Source organism: Ornithorhynchus anatinus, chromosome 8, assembly GCF_004115215.2.
Source record: "Ornithorhynchus anatinus isolate Pmale09 chromosome 8, mOrnAna1.pri.v4, whole genome shotgun sequence".
Taxonomy (NCBI): Eukaryota; Metazoa; Chordata; class Mammalia; order Monotremata; family Ornithorhynchidae; genus Ornithorhynchus; species Ornithorhynchus anatinus.
The window spans coordinates 1927346-1949386 of record NC_041735.1 but is presented as its reverse complement, the minus strand read 5'-3'; the positions used below and the strand labels follow the sequence as shown (position 1 = coordinate 1949386).

Below are 22041 nucleotides of genomic sequence, written 5' to 3'. Positions count from 1 at the left end.
CGAATACCAGTTATTATTATTACTGTCAAGTGAAGCGTCAGCGTGTTGCACGGGCAGTAGGGGCTCAATAAATATCACCGCTTAACTGAGCAAGCTGCAAGCCGGCTGTTAGAAGACGTGAGTACAAGAGGGCAGCCTGTCCCTGGAGGAACGTAAACTCCTCCAAAGAGACCAGGGTTGCACGAGCCTACATTGAAGGGTTTGGATCTCGTGGCTGGAGCCTGGCCCTGGGAGTCGGAAGGACCTGGGTTCTAATCCTGGCTCCGCCACTGGTCTGCTGTGTGACCTTGGGCAAATCACTGCACTTCCCTGGGCCTCAGTTCCCTCATCTTTAAAATGGGGATCGAGGCTGTGAGCCCCACGTGGGACAGGGACTGTGTCCAACTCGATTTGCTTGTATCCACCCCAGCGCCTGGCACATAGGAAGCGCTTAATAAACACTATTATCATTCACTTCTCTGGGCCTCGGCGACCTCATCTGTAAAGTGGGGATGAAGAGTGTAATCCCCGTGTCCAATCCAATTAACTTGTATCTACCTCAGTGCTGAGAACAGTGCTTGGCATATAGTAAGCGCTTACCAAGTACCATAACTATCATTATTACTATCACTTGGGCCCCGGATGGTGGGCTCCACCGCCCTTAACCCCCAAAGAGGCTGAGGCTCTGAGTCGTTCCCCGGGGCTACGCAGATCCCTGATTATTTCATCACCGCCCCAGGGCTGGGAGGACCAGTTGGGCCCCATTCCAGCGTGGTCACTTCGGGTTTGCGTGCCAACCCGTCTACGCCTCCGGCCGACACTTATCACAAAAACCCCTCTGTCCCCCTGCCCCTGAGAGGATTCTGGGGGCCTGGCAACCTCTAGCCGCGGCCCGAAGGGAGTCTGATGTGGTGGGTGTTTAAGGGAACGTTGCTCTCCGGGGATTTTCCTCCCGGACGAGGACCCCGGCGACAGTCCCAACAGGAAACTCCCCCCCCCCCCCCCGAAACAACTCTCACTTTCCGAAGCCCAGAAGAGCAGCCCGGCCCTTCTCCAGGTTTAGGGGGGCCCGGGGTGGTCAATAAGTACTGACTGGCAGACCGCTGCAAGGGCTGCCAGGCCGGGGATCCACAACTCTGTCCCCACACGGACATCACCCCATCCATCGGGCCAACAGCAGGAGCCCACCAACCTCCTCGCTCTCCCCCCGCCACCTCCTCTACACGTACGAGTAGACGCGTGATATACACGTACGCACAGAGAAGCAGCATCGTCTAGTGCACAGAGCGAGGGCCCGGAAGTCGGCGAGTCCTGGGTTCTGATCCCCGCTCCGCCACTTGCCCGCTGTGTGACTCTGGGCGAGTCACTTCGCTTCTCTGGCCCTCGGTTACCTCATCTGTAAAATGGGGATTAAGACCGAAAACCCCATGTGGGACCTGATTACTCTGGATCTACCCCAGCTCTCAGAACAGGGCCCAACACGCAGCGAAGCGTTTAACAGATACCATTTACAAAAACAAAAGATAGTCCGAGGGCTGGGAGGAGAGCTGCCCCGGGGTCCGGCACGCACCAGTCCTTGTCCGAAGCCCTCCAGGAAGTGGCTGTGGATGCCCCCGTCCCTTCTAAGCAGCCCCTGGCCTTTCGCCACCAGCACCAAGCACAGAATACGCTGGAGACCGTTTATTCGAGGCGAGGGTAGTCAGACCCTTGGGCACGAGGGGGAGCGAGGTCCACGGCGTGAGGGTCGGAGGCCTCGGCTCCTGCCCCTGCGCTGGACCCGGGCCGAGTCCGCTCAGGCTCCCTCCTCCAGCGACGCCCCTTGACCAACCTCACTCCGGCGGCGGCGGCGGCGGCGGGGGGCTCCGAGCTCAGGACCGGAGGTGCCGGGTGACCGCGGCCCAGTTGCCGCCCAGAGCAAGCGGCTTCCGCGTGCTCCTCAGGGGCCGGGAGGGTTGCTGCCCTCCGTCGCCACCGCTGCCAGGGCAGGGGCTGGCTCTGGGGCCCGGCCCGCCCACCCCGACCCGAGCCCGGAACGGGGGTCCCGCCCTTCAGCTGGATTTCACGTCCCGGGACCGAGGCAGGGGACGGAGATGGGACTCCTGGGCTCCGGGGTCGGTGGGCCCCAGGTGGCAGGAGGAGGACGCCCACCCTCTCGGGGAGCGGGCCCAGCTCCTTCCTCCCTCCCGCCGGGAGCGGGAGGCCACGTCAGCCGGCGGCCCGAGGGTCCGTCCAGTCCCACACGTGCAGGGAGCCGTCGGCGGCCGCCGACAGCAGCGTTCTGGGGCGCCAGGGGTGCCAGGTGTGGGCAGTGACCGGCGGCGGGATCTCCCCTGGGCCGTCGGGGGCCATGAAGAGGTGACCCCTGTGCACGAACAGCGGCTCCGCTCCGTCCCCTGGGGCGGCCGTGGTGTCGTAGACTTCGACGGTGCCATCGAGCCCTGGAGAGGAGCACAGGTGGCTGGAAGCGAGGCTCCAGGCCTGGGGACCGAACCCGGAAATCGGGGCTGTGGACCTCCACTATACAAAGAAGCCGGGTGAGGGGGGCTTTGGGCTCTTGGGAAAACAGAGGGGCGGCGTGGCCTAGCGGCTAGAGCACGGGCTCGGGCTCGGGCTCCGGGAGGCAGAAGGACCTGGCCTCTAATCCCCGCTCCGCCACTTCCCTGCCGTGTGACCTCGGGCAGGTCACTTGGCTCCTCTGGGCCTCGGTCACCTCATCTGTAAAATGGCGATTAACACCGTGGGCCCGGGACGGGGACTGCATCCATCGTGATTACCTCGTAGTTAGCCCCGCGCTTGGCACAGTGCCTGGTACACAGCAGGTGCTTAACAAATACCGTTAAAAAATTACGAGAATGATAATTATTTCTTTAATGCTTACGACGTGCCAAGCGCTGTTCTAAGCACTGGGGGAGACAGAAGTCGCTGTCCCCACTCGGACACACCCCGGTCCCAGATGGGCCTCCCGGTCGAAGAGAGAAAACAGGTACGGCATCCCCGTTACGCGTTAAGGAAATGGAAGCAGAGAAGTCGGGAGACTTGTCCGGGGTCCGGCGGGCCAGCGGCGGAGCCGGAATTAGAACCCAGGTCCCTCTGACCTGCAGGCCCCGGCTCTTTCCGCTAGGCCACACGCCGCTTCCCGAAGGCCCCACCCAGCCCACGAGACCCTCGTCTGTGTTCTGCCACCCCCCGGGGCTGGACTGGGGGGCACTGGCCTGCTCTGCCCGCTGACTTGCCCACGGTCTTGGCCGGGGGGCCTCTGTCCTAACGGCAGGCAAAACTCCCGGGGCTGGAGGAGCTGGGCTGCGGGCAGGGAGGGGAGGGCGGCAGGGCCGACGTCCCCGGGTGCCCCGGGGGCAGGGGGTTCTGCCGTGCGTGCTGGGAGGCAGCAGGAGTCACCTGAGACCCCGGGGTGGGGGCCGAGGCCAGGGCCAGACTGAGGGGCGAGGGGCACGCTGAGCCTGGAAAGGACTACGCTGGCGGCTGCAAGTACCAGGTCGACGTCCCGACGCCCGGCTCCACCCTACCTGAAACAGCCAGGCAGCCGTCCAGAGCCGGAGCCCAGGTCACCTGCAGCAGCTCCCCGTCCGCGCCGGGCACGGCGGTCCCCGGGCGGCGGGCCCGCCACGCGGGCCGCCGCGGGTTCCGCAGGTCGGTGATCCGCAGCTGCCCTCCCGAGGAGAGGCTGGCGACGGCGGGGTCCGGGCCGCCCGCGCCGCCCCCGGCCCGGTCGCGGGCCCCAGCGCACCAGCGCTCCCCGGCGGGCCCGGGGACGGGTCCCAGGCTCGCCGGGGTCCCCGGGGCCTGGCGGAGGTCCAGCAGGCCGAGCCTCCCCGACGCAGAGCAGAGGAGGAAGGTGTCCGCGTCCAGGACCTGGAGACTGCTCACTTCGTCGTCGCCGCTCAGCCCTGGAGAGCGGCAAGCGCGGGAGGAGGGTTTGCCCCCGGCTCGGCTAGGCGAAGGGGCAGGGAGGGGGGTGGGGGGCAGGTCTGGAGGGAGGCGGGGGGTTCACCGGGCTCCCTTGGCCCGGCGGATGCCCGGCGGAAGCCGGACCGAGGAGGTGGGAGGCGCGGAGGGGGAAGGGGCCCGCGAGCCGGGCCGGGCCCGCTGTCGGTACCTGCCCTGAAGACGACGGCCCGCGACTCCACCTCGGTGACCTGCACGTCGCTGAGTCTGGCCCCGTGGACCACCCCGGGGGCCCGGCCGACGGTGGCGGCGATCCTGGGCCACGGGCCCCCGGCGGCCGCCCCGGTGCCGACGGTGCTCGCGGCTCGGATGACATCTTGGGGGAGGGCAGCGGGACCCCATGAGGGGGGCTTCTTCAAGGAAGGCGGCCCGCAGCACCCGCGCCCACCCCAGCCGCCCAGCTCCAAGGCCACAACGGACAACAGAGGGCTCTGGACCACCAGCTCCCCCGGCCACCCCCCGGGGAAGGAAGGCAGCAGCAGCGGGGTCGGACGGCCCCCGGTAGCACCCGCCTTCCCGCCCCCAGCGTGCCCACCCTCCCGGAGGCAGCTCGGGGCGGGGGGCCGAGATGCAGACACACTCACCACTGTCCTCCGCCATTTCCCAGACTTGCAGGGCACCGCCCGGGGGGCCGCTCGTAACCAGCAGCCTGGGCCAGGCGAGGACAGGAGACTCTGAGCGAGGCCGCCCCGGGGAGGCCCCTCGGCCCATCCCTCTCCGACGGGGCCCCCAGGATACCCGGCGGGCCCGTGTGCTGGACGTCCTCCGGAACTAGACCATCCCACACCCCCGACTCTCCCCTCTTCATCATCCCCGCCTCTCCCCCAGTGACCCACCCGGACCAACACCCGTGACTCTCCCCTCTCCCTCCCCCCAGGGACCCAGCGAGGGCCATCCGACACCCCTAACTCTCCCCCCGCCCACGACGCCTCCATTCACCTCTTCTCCCTGGTCTCGTCCCCTCTCCTCCCTCACGCCCCCCTTCCCCGGGACACCACAGGTACCAGAGACCCGCGAAGGGTACCCGGCTCTCTGACCGAAAAAGCTCAAGAGGCGCCCGGCCCAGCGTACCTGGAGTCTGGTATACGTTTCAGGTTGTACACCGGCCGGCCCGAGAAGCCTCCACGCTCCACCCTGAAGTCTCTGTCCGGGCACAAGCCCTCAAGGAAACCAAAAGGTGCTCAGACGTGCCCGTCTTCAAGCAGTTCCTCCGTCGCCTCCCCGGGGGCTCCCCAAAAGGGACCAGCCCAATCCCCCTGGGAGAGTGGGAGGGAGGGCACGGGGAGATCCGGGGGGCCGAGGGAGGGGAAAGCTACGGGGGATCTCTCCCCGCCTTCAAAACCTTATTAAAAGCACACCTCCTCCAGGAGGTCTTCCCTGATACACCCTCTTTTCCTTTCCTTCCACCCCCTTCTGCGTCGCCCTGACTTACTCCCTTTAATCCTCCCCATTTAGGTACATATCCGTAATTTATTTATACTAATACGTTTCCCACTCTGGACTGTAACCTCATTGTGGGCAGGAAACGCGTCTGCTGCATGATACTTTCCCGAGCGCTCAGTCCAGTGCTCCGCACACACAGTAAGCGCTCGATAAATACGACTGATTGGTTGGTTGAGGGTGCAGGAGAAGCAGCGTGGCCTACTGGATGGAGCGTGGGTCTCAGAGACAGAGGAGCTGGGTTCTAGTCCCGGCTCTGCCCAGTGTCGGCAGCGTGACCTTGGGCAGATCACTTCACTTCTCTGTGCCTCAGTTACATCACCTGTAAAATGGGGGAATAAAGCTGTGGGCCCCAAGTGGGACGTGCACTGTGTCCAACCTGATTATCTTGTATCTACCCAGTGCTTAATAAGGTGCCTGGCGCATAGTAAGTGCTTAACAGACACCGGAAAAAAAAGGACGACAGTGGGAAAGAAGTCCCAAGGAGTTGGAGAGCTGCAGCTCGGGGCCTGTCAGAGAGGTGGAGGAGGACGGGCTAGACTGTCAGTTCGTCGCGGGCAGGGAATGTGTCCGCTTAGTGTTACACTCTTCCGAGCGTCTAGTACGGTGCTCTGTACACTCCAAGTGCTCTGTACACAGCTCCTCCAAGAGGCCTTCCCAGATTGAGCTTCGCCTTTTCCCTCTGCTCCCTCTCTGCTCCCCCTTCGCCTCCCCTCAGCTGAGCCCCCTTTCCCTCCGCTCCTCCCCCTCTCCCTTCCCCTCGGCACTCTGCTCATTTGTCTAGATTTTTATTACCCTATTTACTTTGTGAATGAGGTGTCCAATCCCTTCATTCTATTTATCGTGATTATGTTGTCTTGTTTTGCCCATCCGTCTCCCCCGATTAGACCGTGAGCCCGTCATCGGGCAGGGATTGTCTCTATCTGTTGCCGAACTGTCCATTCCAAGCGCTCAGTCCAGTGCTCTGCACATAGGAAGCGCTCAATAAATACTATTGAATGAATGCTGAATGAATGAATGAACGAGCTAACCACTGCTCAGGCAGAAGCTGAAGCAGAGTGGCTCAGTGGAAAGAGCCCGGGCTTGGGAGTCCGAGGTCATGTGTTCGAATCCCGGCTCTGCCACTTGTCAGCTGACTGCGGGCGAGTCACTTCACTTCTCTGTGCCTCAGTTCTCTCATCTGGATAATGGGGATGAAGACCGTGAGCCTCACGTGGGGCAACCCGATGACCCTGTATCTCCCGCAGCGCTTAGAACGGTGCTCTGCACGTAGTAAGCGCTTAACAAATACCAACGTTATTCAGGCCCCCTGGCCCCGCTGACCCAGGCACCGATCCCCTGATCCGGCCCAACTCTTCCCCTTCCAGCGTCCCCCCGTTGCCTGGGCGAGGCAGCCTCTGCTGTAGGGTCTGAGGCCGGGATTCCCCCCCCCCCCCCGGCCCCCCAACCGCCCCGGCCCCTCTTCTCCCTGTACCTGCTTCTCCTGAGCACAGAGTTTAGGGGGGAGAAGGAGCTGGAGAATCTCATTCTTTTTCTGATGCTCACACCCCGCGACACAGATACCTGGCAAGAGAGAGCAGCATCCGGGCTAGGCCCCCGGTCGCTCCCACCCCCCGCTCCGGGGAGCCCCGGGGATCCCCATCTTAGTCCCACCCTCGGGGAGCCCCGGTGAAAGGAGGCGCCCGGGCCGGGGTCTCGGCGGGTCCGGTTCCCGCGGGCGGCAGGAGGGCCGATTCGGGCCGAGGGCGGAGAGTTACTCTTGTCTCCTGTCCACTCGATGGCTCGCGTGGGCCCCTGCAGCTCGAAGGCGTGGAGATCCTTGTACCTGAGGGGGAACGATAACGACGGCATCTGTTAAGCGCTTACTGGGAGCCACGCACTGTTCTAAACACTGGGGTAATAATAATAATAATGTTGGTATTTGTTAAGCGCTTACTATGTGCACAGCACCGTTCTAAGCGCTGGGGGAGATACAGGGTCATCAAGGTTGCCCCACGTGAGGCTCGCGGTCTTAATCCCCATTTTACAGAGGAGGCACAGAGAAGTGAAATGTCTTGCCCACGGTCACACAGCTGACAAGTGGCAGAGCCAGAATTCGAACCCATGACCTCTGACTCCCAAGCCCGGGCTTTTTCCACTGAGCCAGGTGACCGGGTGGTCATGAATTCAATCGTATTTATTGAGCGCTTACTATGTGCAGAGCGCTGGACTGAGCACTTGGAACGGACGATCCGGCAACAGGTAGAGACCATCCCTGATCAATGACCGGCTCCCACGTGGGGCTCACAGCCTTAATCCCCATTTTACGGATGAGTGAACTGAGGCCCAGAGAAGCTACGTGGCTTGCCCAAGGTTGCACAGCAGACAGGTGAGAAACACTTGCTTCAATACACTATTGAATGCCCGTCTACTCGTTTTGTTTTGCTGTCTGTCTCCCCCCTTCTAGACTCTGAGCCCATCGTTGGGCAGGGATTGTCTCTATCTGTTGCCCAACTGTACTTTCCAAGCGCTTAGTACATTGCTCTGCACACAGTAAGCGCTCAATAGATACGATTGAATGAATGAATGAAGCAGCATGGCCTAGTGACAAGAACACAGACTTTGGGAATCAAGAGGATCTGGGTTCTAATCCCAGCTCCGCCCCTTGTCTGCTGTGTGACCTTGAGCAAGTCACTTCACTTCTCAGTGCCTCGGTTACTCCCACTGTCAAACGGGAAATAAGCCAGTGCACGTGGACGACCTGATTATCGTGTACCTACTGCAGTGCTTAGAAGAGTGCTTGGCACAGAGTGAGCGCTTAACAGATACCATCATTATTAATCTCTTTTATTAATGATGGGTCTATATTTATGATTCTATTGATCTATTTTGATGATATTGCTGCCTACTTGTTTTGTTCTGCTGTCTGTCTCCCCCGATTAGACCGTAAGCCCGTCAAACGGCAGGGACCGTCTCTATCTGTTGCCGACGTGTTCATTCCAAGCGCTTAGTCCAGTGCTCTGCACATAGTAAACGCTCAATAAATACTATTGAATGAATGAATGAATGAATGAAAGGGACGGTCTCTATCTGTTGCCCAACTGTGCATTCCAAGCGCTTAGACCAGTGCTCTGCACATAGTAAGCGCTGAACAGATATGATTGAATGAATGAAAGTGGTGGAGCCGGGATTAATAATAATAATAACGATGATGGTATTTAAGTGCTTCCTATGTGCCGAACACTGTTCTAAGTGCTGGGGCTTATACAAGTTAATGAGGTTGTCCCACGTGGGGCTCCCAGTCTTCATCCCCATTTGATGGATGAGGTCACTGAGGCCCAGAGAAGTTAATAATAGTAACGATGATGGTATTTCTTAAGCGCTTACTATGTGGCGAGCGCTGTTCTAAATGCAGGGGGTTAATACAAGCTCTGTAAAATGGGGATGAAGACTGTGAGCCTCACGTGGGACAACCTCGTTCCCCTGTATCTCCCCCAGCGCTCAGAACAGTGCTCTGCACAGAGTAAGCGCTTAACAAATACCAATATTATTATCATTATTATACAGGATAATGAGAAGCAGTGTGGCTCAGCGGAAAGAGCCTGGGCTTGGGGGTCAGAGGTCATGGGTTCGAATCTCGGCTCCGCCGCGTATCAGCTGTGTGACCTTGGGCAAGTCATTTCACTTCCTCTGTGCCTCAGTTCCCTCATCTGTCAAATGGGGATGAAGACCGGGACCCTCACGTGGGACCACCTCTTTCCCCTGTATCTTCCCCAGCGCTTAGAATAGTGCTCTGCACATAGGAAGCGCTTAACAAATACCAACATTATTATCATTATTATTACAAGATAATGAGAAGCAGCGTGGCTCAGGGGAAAGAGCCCAAGCTTAGGAGTCTGAGGTCATGGGTTCGAATGTCAACTCCACTGCTTAATAATAATCATGTTGATCTTTGTTAAGCGCTTACTCTGTGCAGAGCACTGTTCTAAGCGCTGGGGGAGATACAGGGTCATCAGGTGGTCCCACGGGAGGCTCACCGTCTTCATTCCCATTTTACAGATGAAGGAACTGAGGCCCAGAGACGTGAAGTGACATTATACTAATAATAACGTTGGTATTTAAGCGCTTACTATGTGCAGAGCACCGTGCTAAGCGCTGGGGGAGATACAGGGTCATCAGGTGGTCCCACGTGAGGTTCCCAGTTAATCCCCATTTTCCAGATGAGGTCACTGAGGCCCAGAGAATAATAATGTTGGCATTCGCTAAGCGCTTCCTCTGTGCCGAGCACTGTTCTAAACGCTGGGGGCCATACAGGGTCATCAGGTTGTCCTCCGTGGGGCTCCCAGTCTTCACGCCCATTTGACAGATGAGGTCACTGAGGCAGAGAGAAGAAGAAGAAGAAGAATGTTGGTCTTTGTTAAGCGCTTCCTAGGTGCCGAGCACTGTTCTAAACGCTGGGGGAGAGACCGGGTCATCAGGTGGTCCCCCGCGGGGCTCCCAGTCTTCATGCCCATTTGACAGATGAGGCCACTGAGGCCCAGAGCGGTCAGGCCCAAAGCTGGTGAGGGGCGGGATTCGAACCCATGACCTCTGCCCTCGACGGCCTGAGGGGGGGCTGGGAGGGAGGAGGAGGGAGGAGGGAGGAGGAGGACGGAGGGAGGAGGAGGACGGAGGGAGGAGGAGGACGGAGGGAGGAGGAGGACGGAGGGAGGACGAAGCCCCCCAGCTCCACTCACAGGCGCAGCGAGTCGAACAGCCAGTCCCCCTCCATGGCTCCGGGCCCGGCCGCCATTTGGGCCCGGAGAGCGGACTTCCGCTACGTCACTTCCGCCCCTCCTCCCGGGCTCCCCCTGCCGGCCGCGGGGAGAGGCGCCGGGCCGGGCCGGGCCGAGCCGGGCCGCGCCTGCGCCCTGAAGCCTCCGCTCGGCCCCGCCCCCTCCTCCCCTCCCCGGACCCCGCCTGCTGCGGCCGGGGCTCAGGGGAGACGGCCCCGGCGGGGGAGGCCCAGGTCGGGGGTTCGAATCCCACCTCCGGCGCTTGGCATTCATTCATTCAATAGTATTTATTGAGCGCTTACTCGGTGCAGAGCACTGGACTAAGCGCTTGGAATGGACAAATGGGTAAGAGCTAGAGACAGTCCCTGCCCTTGGACGGGCTCACGGTCTAATCGGGGGAGACGGGTAGACAAGAACAATGGCAACCAGCTGGGTGACTTGGGGCAAGTCACTTCACTTCTCTGGGCCTCGGTGACCTCATCTGTAAAATGGGGATGAAGCCTGTGAGCCTCACATGGGACAGCCTGATGACCCTGCTTGTCAGCTGGATAACTGGGGGGCGAGTCACTTCACTTCTCTGGGCCTCAGTTCCCTCATCTGTAAAATGGGGATGAAGACCGGGAGCCTCACGTGGGACAACCTCCTTCCCCTGTATCTCCCCCAGCGCTTAGAACAGTGCTTTGCACATAGTAAGCGCTTAACAAATACCAACGTTATGATTATTATTAAAATGGGGATTAACTGTGAGCCTCACGTGGGACCACCCGATGACCCTGTCTCTCCCCCAGCGTTTAGAACGGTGCTCGGCACAGGGTAAGCGCTTAACAAATACCAACGTTATTATTGAGAAGCAGCGTGGCTCAGTGGCAAGAGCCCGGGCTTTGGAGTCAGAGGTCATGGGTTCGAATGCAGCCTCTGCCACTTGTCAGCTGGGTGACTGGGGGCAAGTCACTTCACTTCTCTGGCCCTCAGTTACCTCCTCTGGAAAATGGGGTTGGAGACTGGGAGCCCCACGTGGGGCAACCTGATCTCCTTGTATCCTCCCCAGCGCTCAGAACAGTGCTTGGTGCCTAGTAAGCAGTTAGCAAATGCCATCATTGTTATTATTAAAATGGGGATGAAGAGTGGGAGCTCCACGGGGGTCAACCTGATTACCCTGTATCTCCCCCAGCGCTTAGAACAGTGCTTGGCACAGAGTAAGCGCTTAACAAATACCAACATTATTATTATTAGTATTATTATATATTATACAATAATAATAATGATGATGGCATTTGTTAAGCGCTTACTATGTGCAATAGTATTATTATTACACAATTACACAATTATTGGAGAAGCAGCGTGGCTCAGTGGAAAGAGCACGGGCTTTGGAGTCAGGGCTCATGAGTTCGAATCCCAGCTCTGCCACTTGTCGGCTGTGTGACTGTGGGCAAGTCACTTCACTTCTCTGTGCCTCAGTTCCCTCATCTGTAAAATGGGGATTAAGACCGTGACCCCCCCACGTGGGACAACCTGATTCCCCTATGTCTACCCCAGCGCTTAGAACAGTGCTCGGCACCTAGTAAGCGCTTAACAAATACCAACATTATTATTATTATTATTATTGTGTTCTGGGGGCGGGGCTTCCGGGAGCCGTCTCCCGCCCCTCCCTTGCCTGGTCTCCGAGCCAGGTTCTGTGGTGCGCTTAATAATAATAATAATAATAATAATAATAATAATGGTGTTTGTTAAGCGCTTACTAGGTTCCAAGCACTGTTCTAAGCACCAGGGGAGATACAAGGTGATCAGGTTGTCCCACTTGGGGCTCACAGGCTTCATCCCCATTTTACAGATGAGGGAACTGAGGGCCAGAGAAGCGAAGTGACTTGCCCAAAGTCACCCAGCTGAGAAGTGGAGGAGGGGGGATTAGAACCCACACCCTCTGACTCCCAAGCCCGGGCTCTTGCCACTAGGCCACGCTGCTTCCATAGTAATAATAATGACGGTATTTTGTTAAGCACTTACTACGTGCGCAGCACTGTTCTAAGCGCTGGGGAGATACAAGGTGATCAGGCTGTCCTACGTGAGGCTCCCAGTCTTCATCCCCATTTTACAGATGAGGGAACTGAGGCCCAGAGAAGTGAAGTGGCTTGCCCAAAGTCACACGGCTGACAAGTGGCGGAGTCAGGATTAGAACCCACGACCTCCGACTCCCAAGCCCGGGCTCTTGCCACTAAACCACGCTGCTTCTCTAGTCAATCCCTTCATTCATTCATTCAATCACATTTATTGAGTGCTTGCTGAGTGCAAAGCTCTGTACTAAGCGCTTGGGAGAGCACAATACAGCAGTAAAGAGAGACAACCCCCGCTCACAATAAGCTTACAGTACTTACTGAGCGCTTACTTTTTTTATGGGACTTGTTTAAACACTTACTATGTGCCAAACACTGTGCTAAGCCCTAAGGCAGATACAAGCTTATCAGGTTGGACGCAGTCCCTGCCCCACGTGGGGCTCAGTCTTATTCTTATTCTGGGAGAAGCAGCGTGGCTCAGTGGAAAGAGCCTGGGCTTCGGAGTCAGAGGTCATGGGTTCGACTCCCGGCTCTGCCACTTGTCAGCTGTGTGACTGTGGGCAAGTCACTTCACTTCTCTGTGCCTCAGTAACCTCATCTGTAAAATGGGGATGAAGACTGTGAGCCTCACGTGGGACAACCTAATAATAATAATAATGTTGGTATTTATTAAGCGCTTACTATGTGCCGAGCACTGTTCTAAGCGCTGGGGTAGACACAGGGGAATCAGGTCGTCCCACGTGGGGCTCACAGTCTTAATCCCCATTTTACAGATGACGGAACTGAGGCACAGAGAAGTTAAGTGACTTGCCCACAGTCACACAGCTGACAAGTGGCAGAGCTGGGATTCGAACTCATGAGCCCTGACTCCAAAGCCCGTGCTCTTTCCACTGAGCCACGCTGCTTCTCCGCGATAACCTGATTACCCTGTATCTACCCCGGCGCTTAGAACAGTGCTCGGCACATAGTAAGCGCTTAACAAATAACAAATACCAACACTTACTAAGTGCCAAGCCCTGTACTAAGCGCTGGGTTAGCTACAAGATAATCAGGTCCCACAGTCTAAACAGGAGGGAGAACAGGTAATAAATTCTCACTGTGCAAATGAGGGAACTGTGGCAAAGAGAAGTGAAGTGACTTGTCCAGGGTCACTTAGCAGGTGTGTGGCAGAGTCATTCATTCATTCAATAGTATTTATTGAGCGCTTCCTTTGTGCAGAGCACTGTACTAAGCGCTTGGAATGGACAAATGGGTAACAGATAGAGACAGTCCCTGCCCTCTGACGGGCTTCCAGTCTAAGCGGGGGGAGACGGACAGACAAAAACAATTGCAATAAGTAGAATCAAGGATTCTATTAGAATTCTATTAGAATAGAGGTGGGATTAGAACCCAGGTCCCCTGACTCCCAGGCCCAAGGTCTTTCCACTAGACCACGCTGCTTCAAGACAGGGAGAGCAGTGGTCTGTCGGCCGTATATCAGGAAGGTAGCTGAGAAGCAGCATGGCTCAGTGGAAAGAGCAGGGGCTTGGGAGTCAGAGATCGTGGGTTCGAATCCCGACTGCCACTTGTCAGCTGCGTGACTTTGGGCAAGTCACTTCACTTCTCGGTGCCTCGGTTCCCTCATCTGTAAACTGGGGATGAAGACCGTGAGCCCCACGTGGGACAACCTGATTCCCCTGTGTCTACCCCAGCGCTTAGAACAGTGACTTGCCCACAGTCACACAGCTGACAAGTGGCGGAGCTGGGATTTGAACTCATGACCCCTGACTCCAAAGCCCGTGCTCTTTCCACTGAGCCACGCTGCTTCTCTAATGTTGGTGTTTGTTAAGCGCTTACTATGTGCAGAGCACTGTTCTAAGCGCTGGGGGAGATGCAGGGTCATCAGGTGGTCCCACGTGAGGCTCACGGTTAATCCCCATTTGACAGATGAGGTCACTGAGGCCCAGAGAAGTGAAGTGACTCGCCCACAGTCACACAGCCGACAAGCGGCAGAGCCGGGAGTCGAACCCATGACCTCTGACTCCGAAGCCCAGGCTCTTTCCATTGAGCCACGCTGCTTAACTCCTCTGTGCCTCAGTTACCTCATCTGTAAAATGGGGATGAAGACTGTGAGCCCCACCTGGGACAACCTGATAGCCTTGTGTCTCCCCCAGCGCTTAGAACAGTGCTTGGCACATAGTAAGCGCTTAACAAATACCATTATTCTTGTTATTATTATTAGCTCCCCCAGAGGGACTGGCGGGGTCAGCATGGGAAGGGGCTCTGGGGGTGAAGGGGATGGTGCCCCGTGGTCCCAACCGTGGGGGGCATATGGGATGGTGCCGCCGAGTCCCAGGTGGCATATGGGCATATGGCATATGGGCATATGGGCACAGCGGGCACGTGGGCATAGGAAGCGCTGAACAAATAGCATCGTTATTATTATATGGGATGGTGCCCCGGGGTCCCAGCCGTGGGGGCGGATGTGGCCGGTGCCCCCGGGTCCCACCGGCGGGTGCGGATGTGGCCGGTGCCCCCGGGTCCCAGCCGTGGGGGCGGATGGGGAGGTGCCCCCGGGCCCCAGCTGAGTTGGCGAGCCCAAAGCGCTTCACAGATACTCTCATCATCATCGTCGTCACCGCCGCCTGAGCCGGAGGCCCAGCCTCACTCGCTCCCGGTCTCCCCATACCCGGAACCGAGGGTCCCCGAAGGGGGGATCCGTCGACCCCGAGGTCATTCATTCGTTCGATAGTATCTATCGCGCGCTTACTACGGGCGGAGCACTGTACTAAGCCAGCACCACCCGAGTCGGCGTCCGTGACCCGTCGACTCCGCACGGCGGGCCTGACCCCGCTCCACCCCGTGCCTCCCCAGATCGGGGAGACCCTCCCTCCCGTCCCCTGCCTCCCCCACCCCACAGAAGGAGAGTCTCACACGTTCTGTGCAAACGGAAGGGTTTACTGGTGGAGGCAGGAGAGCGGGGCACCGTACAGGTGGGGTAAGGGGAGCGTGGGGGGCAGGAGCTTCCTCCGGGTCTCTGGCAGCAGATCGCCGGAGCGGCCGGGGGGCCCGCGTGGTGACGGGGGGGGGTGGATCATACGGGTAGAGCCGCGGCGCCGCTCCGCTCTCCCCTCCTCCGCCGGCCTCGGGCCCCGGGCCGGCTCTGCCCCCCGCACGGCCCCGCCGAGGGCCCGGGGGCCCGGCAGCGGCCTAGATGTATCCGCCGGGCGTCCGCACGGGCCGCCGTCGGTCCTGCCGGAGGAAGCGTCGCCGTCAGGAAGAGAAGGTCACCGGGGTCACGGCTCGAGGTGGGGACACAGCGCGGGGAGGCGAGGGGTCGGGGGAGACGGACGACGTCCGCCCAAGCCGGCGGCCGAGGGGTCGGGGGAGACGGACGACCTCCGCCCAAGCCGGCGGCCCAGAGGTCGGGGACCCCCACGTGCCCCCCACCCCAGGCCGGGGGCTGGACTAAGCAGGCGAAGAGCGGTTTCCGCGCTCGGGCCCGGAGGGCCGCGAGGGCACGCGGAGGGGAGGGGCCCCTCACCTGGGCACTCATTGCAGGGGCCCCCGGCCCAGGCTCCGACCTCTCCCCGGCAGCCGGATCTTACCCAAGCCGCGGCCCGGCTGCCCCCTCGCCTCCCCCAAGGCGGCCAGGAGCCGGGGGGCGGGCATCGAGGGCAGAGAGTCCAGCTCGGAGGGGGCGGCGGGGCCCGGGACGACGGGGCCGGGGGACGCTAAGCTCTTCTTTCCCATGAAGTGGCCTGGAAGAGAAGCAGAGGAGGTGAGGAGGGAGGAAAGGGGAGTTGGCGTCGAGGATCGGGACGCGGCATGGACCGGCGGAGAGAGCCCGGGGCCTGGGAGTCCGCCGTGCAACCTTGGGCCCGTCACCTCACTCCTCTGTACCTCATCTGTAAAAGGGGGATTCAATCCTACCCCCTCCTCCTTAGACCGGGAGCCCCATATGAGGCAGGCGCTGTGTCCAATCTGATCATCCTGTATCTACCCCGGCACTTGGAACGGTGCTCGGCTCGAAGTAAGCGCTTGGCAAGTAATTTTTATTTTCGAAAGGGTCACCGTTACTCCGGAGAGAGAGGAGCAGGGCAGGACGGATCCTACCCCCTCCGCCCTGGCCCGGCCCCGGACCCCGACCGCCACCGTGCGTGGGGATCCCCGCGGCCAGGGGACCACCGTCGCGGGGTGGGGACGGAGGGCGTTGCCGGGATCGGAGGGAGTGTGACCGGAGTCAGGAGGGGCCCGGCTGAGGTTCGGAGGGGGGAGAAATCGGTGGGGTCAGGGAGGGCACCGCCGAGATCTTTCTGAGGCACGGCTGGGGTCGGGAGGAGCGTGGCTGCAATCTAGCCGGGGGACCACGGGCAGGGTCGGGGGAGCACAGCGAGGGTCGGGGGAAGCACAGGGAGGCTCAGGGGGAGCACGGTCGGCGTCGGGAGAGCTCAGGGAGGGTCGGGGGAAGCACAGGGAGGGTCAGGGGGAGCACGGTCGGCGTCGGGAGAGCACAGGGAGGGTCGGGGGAAGCACAGGGAGGGTCAGGGGGAGCACGGTCGGCGTCGGGGGAGCACAACGAGGGTCGGGGGAAGCACAGGGAGGCTCAGGGGGAGCACGGTCGGCGTCGGGAGAGCACAGGGAGGGTCGGGGGAAGCACAGGGAGGGTCAGGGGGAGCACGGTCGGCGTCGGGAGAGCACAGGGAGGGGGAGGGGGAGCACAGGGAGAGTCGGGGGAGAACAGCTGGGGAAGGGGGAGCTGGGCCTGCGGTCGGGGGAGCACGGGGAGGGTCAGGGGGAGCCCAGCCGGGTTCGGGGGGAACAAAGGAGGGGCAGGGGGAAACCCAGCTGGGGTCAGGGGAGCGCAGGCAGGGGCAGGGGGAGCACGGCGAAGGTCAGGGGGAGCACGGCGAAGTCAGGGGAGCGCAGGGGGGAACACAGCTGGGGTCGGGGGAGCACATGCAGGGGCAGGGGGAGCGCGGGTCGGGGTCGGGGGAGCCCGGGCAGGGTCCGAGGGGACCAGGGCCCGAGTCCGGCGCGGGGAGCGGGTCCGGGAGCGGGTCCGGGCTGCGGGTCCGGCGGGCTACCTGTGGCCCAGAGGTTTCCTCGGGTCTGGAGGCTGATGCGGGGCGCGGCGCGGGGGTCGGGGCGGTCGGGGTCCGTGCGGCGGAGGGCGGGGAGGCGGAGCCGGGGCCGGTCCTGGCGGAGCGGGGCGGTGGCGGCCAGCAGGGCGAGCACCAGGAGGCAGCCCAGGGGGCCCAGGGGGCCCAGGGGGCCCAGGGGGCAGCTCCGCGGGGGGCGTCCGGCCGGCCGGGGGGCCATGGCGGCCCCGACCCCCGGCCTCGGGCTTCCGCCGGGGGACGATGCGGGAGGGGATGCGGGAGGGGACGCAAGAGGGGATGCAGGGGAGGATGCAGGGGAGGATGCGGAGGAGGGTCCCGCCGCCGCCTCCTTTAAAGCCCGGGCTGGGGCGGAGTCACCGCCGGCCCCAACGCTTCCCCCAGCGCTTCCCCCGCTCCCGGGGGCAGCCCCCCACCTTCCCCGCCCCCCTCCCCCCTTCCCCTCTGCCTGCCCGACCCCCTCCCCGGGGCGCACCTGGGCCGAGCCCCTTCACCTCCCCGGACCTCGGCCACCCCATCGGGAGAGTGGGGGTGAAAGCGCTTAAGAAATACCATCGTCGTGACCCCTTGGTAACTTCTCTGGGCCTCGGTGGACTCAGCCGGAAAATGGGGATGGAGACCGTGAGCCCCACGTGGGACGAGCCGATCACCTCGTCTCCACCCCGGGCGCTCGGCCCAGAGTAAGCGCTTCCCAGACCCCGTCGTCATCGGTGGTGTCAGGACGGTGCCCGGCACATAGTAAGCGCCTAACACATACCGACGTTATTATTATTACGGCTGGGGCGGGGGGCCGGGAGGGAGAGCCGGGGAGAAGGTAGCCAAGGCGGGCGGAGGGCCAAGGGGGCCCCGGGGCCGGACGGGCAGCGGCGGGGCCGGCAGGGACGGAGGAGGAAGGTGGAAATCGAGGCTCTGAGAGTCAGGTGGAGGCCCAAGACGCACGGGTCCTCGATGGAGAGGAGGAGGAATTGGGGGTCGGGGGGCGAGGAGCCACCCGGGGGGAAAGCGGCCGCCGCGGGAGATCGAGAAGCGGCTAGGGGACACGCACGGGGTAGAAAGAAGAAGGGCGTATAGGGAAAAAGAGAACTCCGGCAGAGAGACAACCCGGGCAGGGGACCAGGCAGAAAGTGAACCTAGGCGGACAGGCAACCCGGGCAGAGAGAGATCCAGGCAGAGACAGAACCCAGGCAGAGACAACCCAGCCGGAGAACCTGGCAGAGAGAGAGAGAGAGAGAGACTGAGGGAGAGAGAGAACCCAGGCAGAGAACCTAATAATTCTATTTATTCTATTTATTGATATGGATGCCTCTTTACTCGTATTTATGTCTGTCGCCCCCCCTCCCCTCCCCCCCAGACTGCAATCACGTCGTGGGCAGGGATTGTCTCTCTTCATTGCTGCACTGTACTTTCCAAGCGCTTAGTCCAGTGCTCTGCACATAGTAAGCGCTCGATGCATACGATCGAATGAATGAACGAATGAACCCAGACAGAGAGAGAGAGAGACCCTGGCAGAGGGAGAATCCAGGCAGAGAGAGAACTCAGCCCAAGGGAGAACCAGGCAGAAAGAACACCGAGGCACAGAGAAGCGGCGGGGCTCAGTGGAGAGAGCCCGGGCTGGGGAGTCAGAGGTCATGAGTTCGGATCCCGGCTCTGCCACTCGTCAGCTGTGTGACCGTGGGCGAGTCACTTCACTTCTCTGGGCCTCAGTGACCTCATCCGGAAAAGGGGGATTAACGGTGAGCCTCACGTGGGACGACCCGATTATCCTGTATCTCCCCCGGCGCTTAGAACGGTGCTCGGCACATAGTAAACGCTTAACGAAAACCACCAAATAATACCAAATACCGAAAACCACCACCAGAGCGGAAGTGTCGGGCACCGGGGTTGCCCCATCCGACCCGTAATTTACGGAGGGAGCCTGCTCTGTCCCAGCCCCGCTGCGGGTCTATCTTCGCCCGGACCACCTGCCTCGGTAGCGACAACCCCCATCTGAGCCGGAGTCCGGCCAGAACCGTGGCAGGACTGGGCCCCAGACCGGGGGCGTGAGAGCCTCTCGGGGCGAGCTGGGCACCTGGAACCCCAGACCAGTTTGACCCAGCTCACTCCTCACTCCCTGGCAGGGGAGTCTGGTTGGGTACCTCTACCCCGGATCCCAACCCCTCCCCACCTCCTCCCCCGGGGTGCCCTGAGCCCCCACCGGGGCCGAGCGTGGTCCCTAATCCCAGCCACGTAGGCGGGGGAGCCCGGCCTCCAGCCCCGGAGCCCCTCTACTGCTGCTAGGGGGACAAGGGGGAACCAGGACCGTTGTTGACTCCTCAGGAACCCCGCTGCGGGCACCACCCAGCTCTTCACTGGGGCATCTCTTCCGTCCCTCTCCCGGCACATGACCTTCACACGGCAGGCGTCACCACCCGGGGTTGCATCGGGGCGCCTGGGGCCGAGGCCACTGCCCCTCAAGTCCTGTTTCTCAGCGGGCCCCCTCCCCGCCCGCTCCCAGCCCGAGAACCGGCCTTCGGGCCTCCCGCCCTCCGGCCGAGATGCCGGCTTGGTCGGGAGGCAGGTGGCCGGAGGCAGTTTGAGCCCCGGTGGTCAAATCGGCTCCGGCTCCCCAGCTGAGCCTCACTGCGGGAGCGGAGTCGGACGACGCAGGGGCGGCGACACGGGCCGGGCCCTCCAAGGACGGTCAGGACGGGCTCCGCTCGCCCCGGAGATGCCGCTGAGGCGAGAGCGGCCGTATTAGTGGCGGTCTGGCCTGGCCGGCCAATCCCGACCCGCTCCGACCTCTTCCTGGCCTCTTCGGAAGGAGCTCCGAGGTCCCGGTCCAACCCCCACTTCTTCCTCTGCGATTGGGAACTCGGCCTCGACCCCCTCACGGAATCCAGCGGAGGACCCTTGGGTCTCGTGCGGCATAGTGGATAGGGTTCGGGTCTGGAGGTCAGAAGGTCCTGCTTCCAGTTCCTGGCTCTGCCACGTCTGTTGCGTGACCTTGGACGCGTCACTTACCTTCCCTGGGCCTCGGTTCCCTCCTCTGTAAAATGGGGATTGAGAACGTGAGCCCCGCTGGGGCAAGGACCGTGTCCAGCCTGATTCGCTTGTATCTATCTCAGCACTTAGAAGAGCGCTTCGCACTTAGTAAGCACTGAACAAGTACCACTTATTGAGCTCTTACTGTGTGCAGAACACTGTACTAAGCGCCTGGGAGAGTAGAGTACGACATAAGAAGTTCGCTGCCCATAATGAGATTACAATCTCGATGGGGAATACCTTGGTTTTCTCTAAGGCTTTTATTCCCAAAGCACTCTCACATTAATGAGTTCATCTCAGCCCTCATGACAACCTCGCGAGGTAGAAAGGCAGGTATTATTATCCCCACTGTATAGATGAGGAAACTGAAGTACAGTATCCTAAATGCTCACGCAGAGGCGAACGCCCTTCCCGGCATCCCGGTGGACCCGGGGCTAGAGGTCTCCCGGTTACTTACAGAGGGGAAACCGAGGCCCAGAGACTCGCCCAAGGTGCCCAGAATGCCAGGGTCAGAGCCGGGGCTACAGAGTCACGACAAGCCGTGAGCTGTAGGTGACGGCAGCGGGCCGGGGGTCGTCCCCGCGATACGTCCAGGGAAGGCGTGGTGGTGGGGAAACAAGATCTGGAAGGCCGTCCCGGTCCCGGATCCTCATCGGGGCCAGTCGCGCACCCAGGAGGGCGGTTGAGCGGGGGGCAGGGCGAAAGCAGAAGCCGTGACCCCGGGCTTAACCTGGTCCTGGAAGCGAATCCCAGAATGGGCCATTTGCTCTGGACTTCGGCCCACTGGCCCGGGGTAATCACGGGCAGGGAGGGGGCAGGGTCGTGGTCCCGTCAAAAGCCGTCCAAGCAGGAGCCCCGCTTGCTTAGCGAGAGGCCCCCCCCCAATCCAGCTCGGTCCCAGAGCTGGGGCGGGCGGGTAGTCCAGTACGGGGTCTCCGGTCAGAGGGCACCCCCCGGCCCCTCCGGATCCGCCCAGGGCAGCGGGCGGGTGCCCCCGTCCCGGGTGAGGCGAGCACCCGGGCGCTGAGGGGAGGAACTTGCTCTCGATTCGGGGCCAAGTGACCCCAAGGGACTTTTCCCTGGCTAACATCGTCACCGACGACGCTCTGCGGGCGAGTTCGTTGGAGTCCCTGCATCCGCTCCCTGATTCTAGGGTCCCGCACGTCAGTCTCTGCTGCAACTCCCTCAGGTGTGAACAGAGGTCCAGCCCTTGCTGATTTATAAGGTATCGAGTGATTATAACAACAACAATGATAATAATAATAATTGCGGTATTTGTCAAGAGCTTCCCGTGTGCCAGGAGGTGTTCTAAATGCTGGGGTGGACATGAGCAAATTAGGTTGCAAATAATCCGTCCCACACAGGGCTCACAGTCTTAACAACCATTTTACAGATGAAGTAACCGAGACAGAGAAGTTAAATGACTTGCCCAAGGTCGCACAGCAAGCAGACAAGCGGCAGAGCAGGGATTGGAAGCCAAGTCCTTCTGATTCCCGGGCCTGCGCTTTAACCTCGGTCCCGCTGCTTCTGTGTGTCAAGCACTGTTCTAAGCCCTGGGGTAGATAATCAGGTTGGATGCAGTCCCTGGCCCCCATGGGGCTTACGGGCTTAATCCCCATTTCACAGATGAGATAACCGGGGCACAGAGAAGTGACGTGACTTGCCCAAGGTGGCCAAATGGCAGAACCGGGATTAGAACCCAGATCCTCTGACTCCCAGACCCACGCGCTGCTT

At 60.8% G+C, this 22041-nt stretch overlaps 2 protein-coding genes across 3 annotated transcripts; both read right to left on the bottom strand.

The window, feature by feature from the left end:
* Nucleotides 1-1644: 1644 nt before the first annotated feature.
* Nucleotides 1645-10185, bottom strand: WDR73 (WD repeat domain 73). 2 transcript variants are annotated; one of them, XM_029070125.1, is made up of 8 exons: nucleotides 10098-10185; nucleotides 7140-7207; nucleotides 6857-6945; nucleotides 5014-5102; nucleotides 4527-4591; nucleotides 4094-4258; nucleotides 3504-3884; nucleotides 1645-2417 (listed from the first exon to the last, which is right to left on the bottom strand). In XM_029070125.1, exons 1-8 carry the CDS (start codon nucleotides 10151-10153, stop codon nucleotides 2185-2187), a joined length of 1146 nt encoding a protein of 381 aa, XP_028925958.1. In that variant the 5' UTR covers nucleotides 10154-10185; the 3' UTR covers nucleotides 1645-2184. The 2 variants fall into 2 exon arrangements, with proteins under 2 accessions (XP_028925958.1, XP_028925959.1); XM_029070126.1 differs by lacking the exon at nucleotides 10098-10185 and adding an exon at nucleotides 9674-9706.
* Nucleotides 10186-15106: 4921 nt separating this feature from the next.
* On the bottom strand, nucleotides 15107-17488 carry NMB (neuromedin B). The gene is made up of 3 exons (XM_039912874.1): nucleotides 17254-17488; nucleotides 15711-15927; nucleotides 15107-15418 (listed from the first exon to the last, which is right to left on the bottom strand). Exons 1-2 carry the CDS (start codon nucleotides 17486-17488, stop codon nucleotides 15719-15721), a joined length of 444 nt encoding a protein of 147 aa, XP_039768808.1. The 3' UTR covers nucleotides 15107-15418; nucleotides 15711-15718.
* Nucleotides 17489-22041: the final 4553 nt, after the last annotated feature.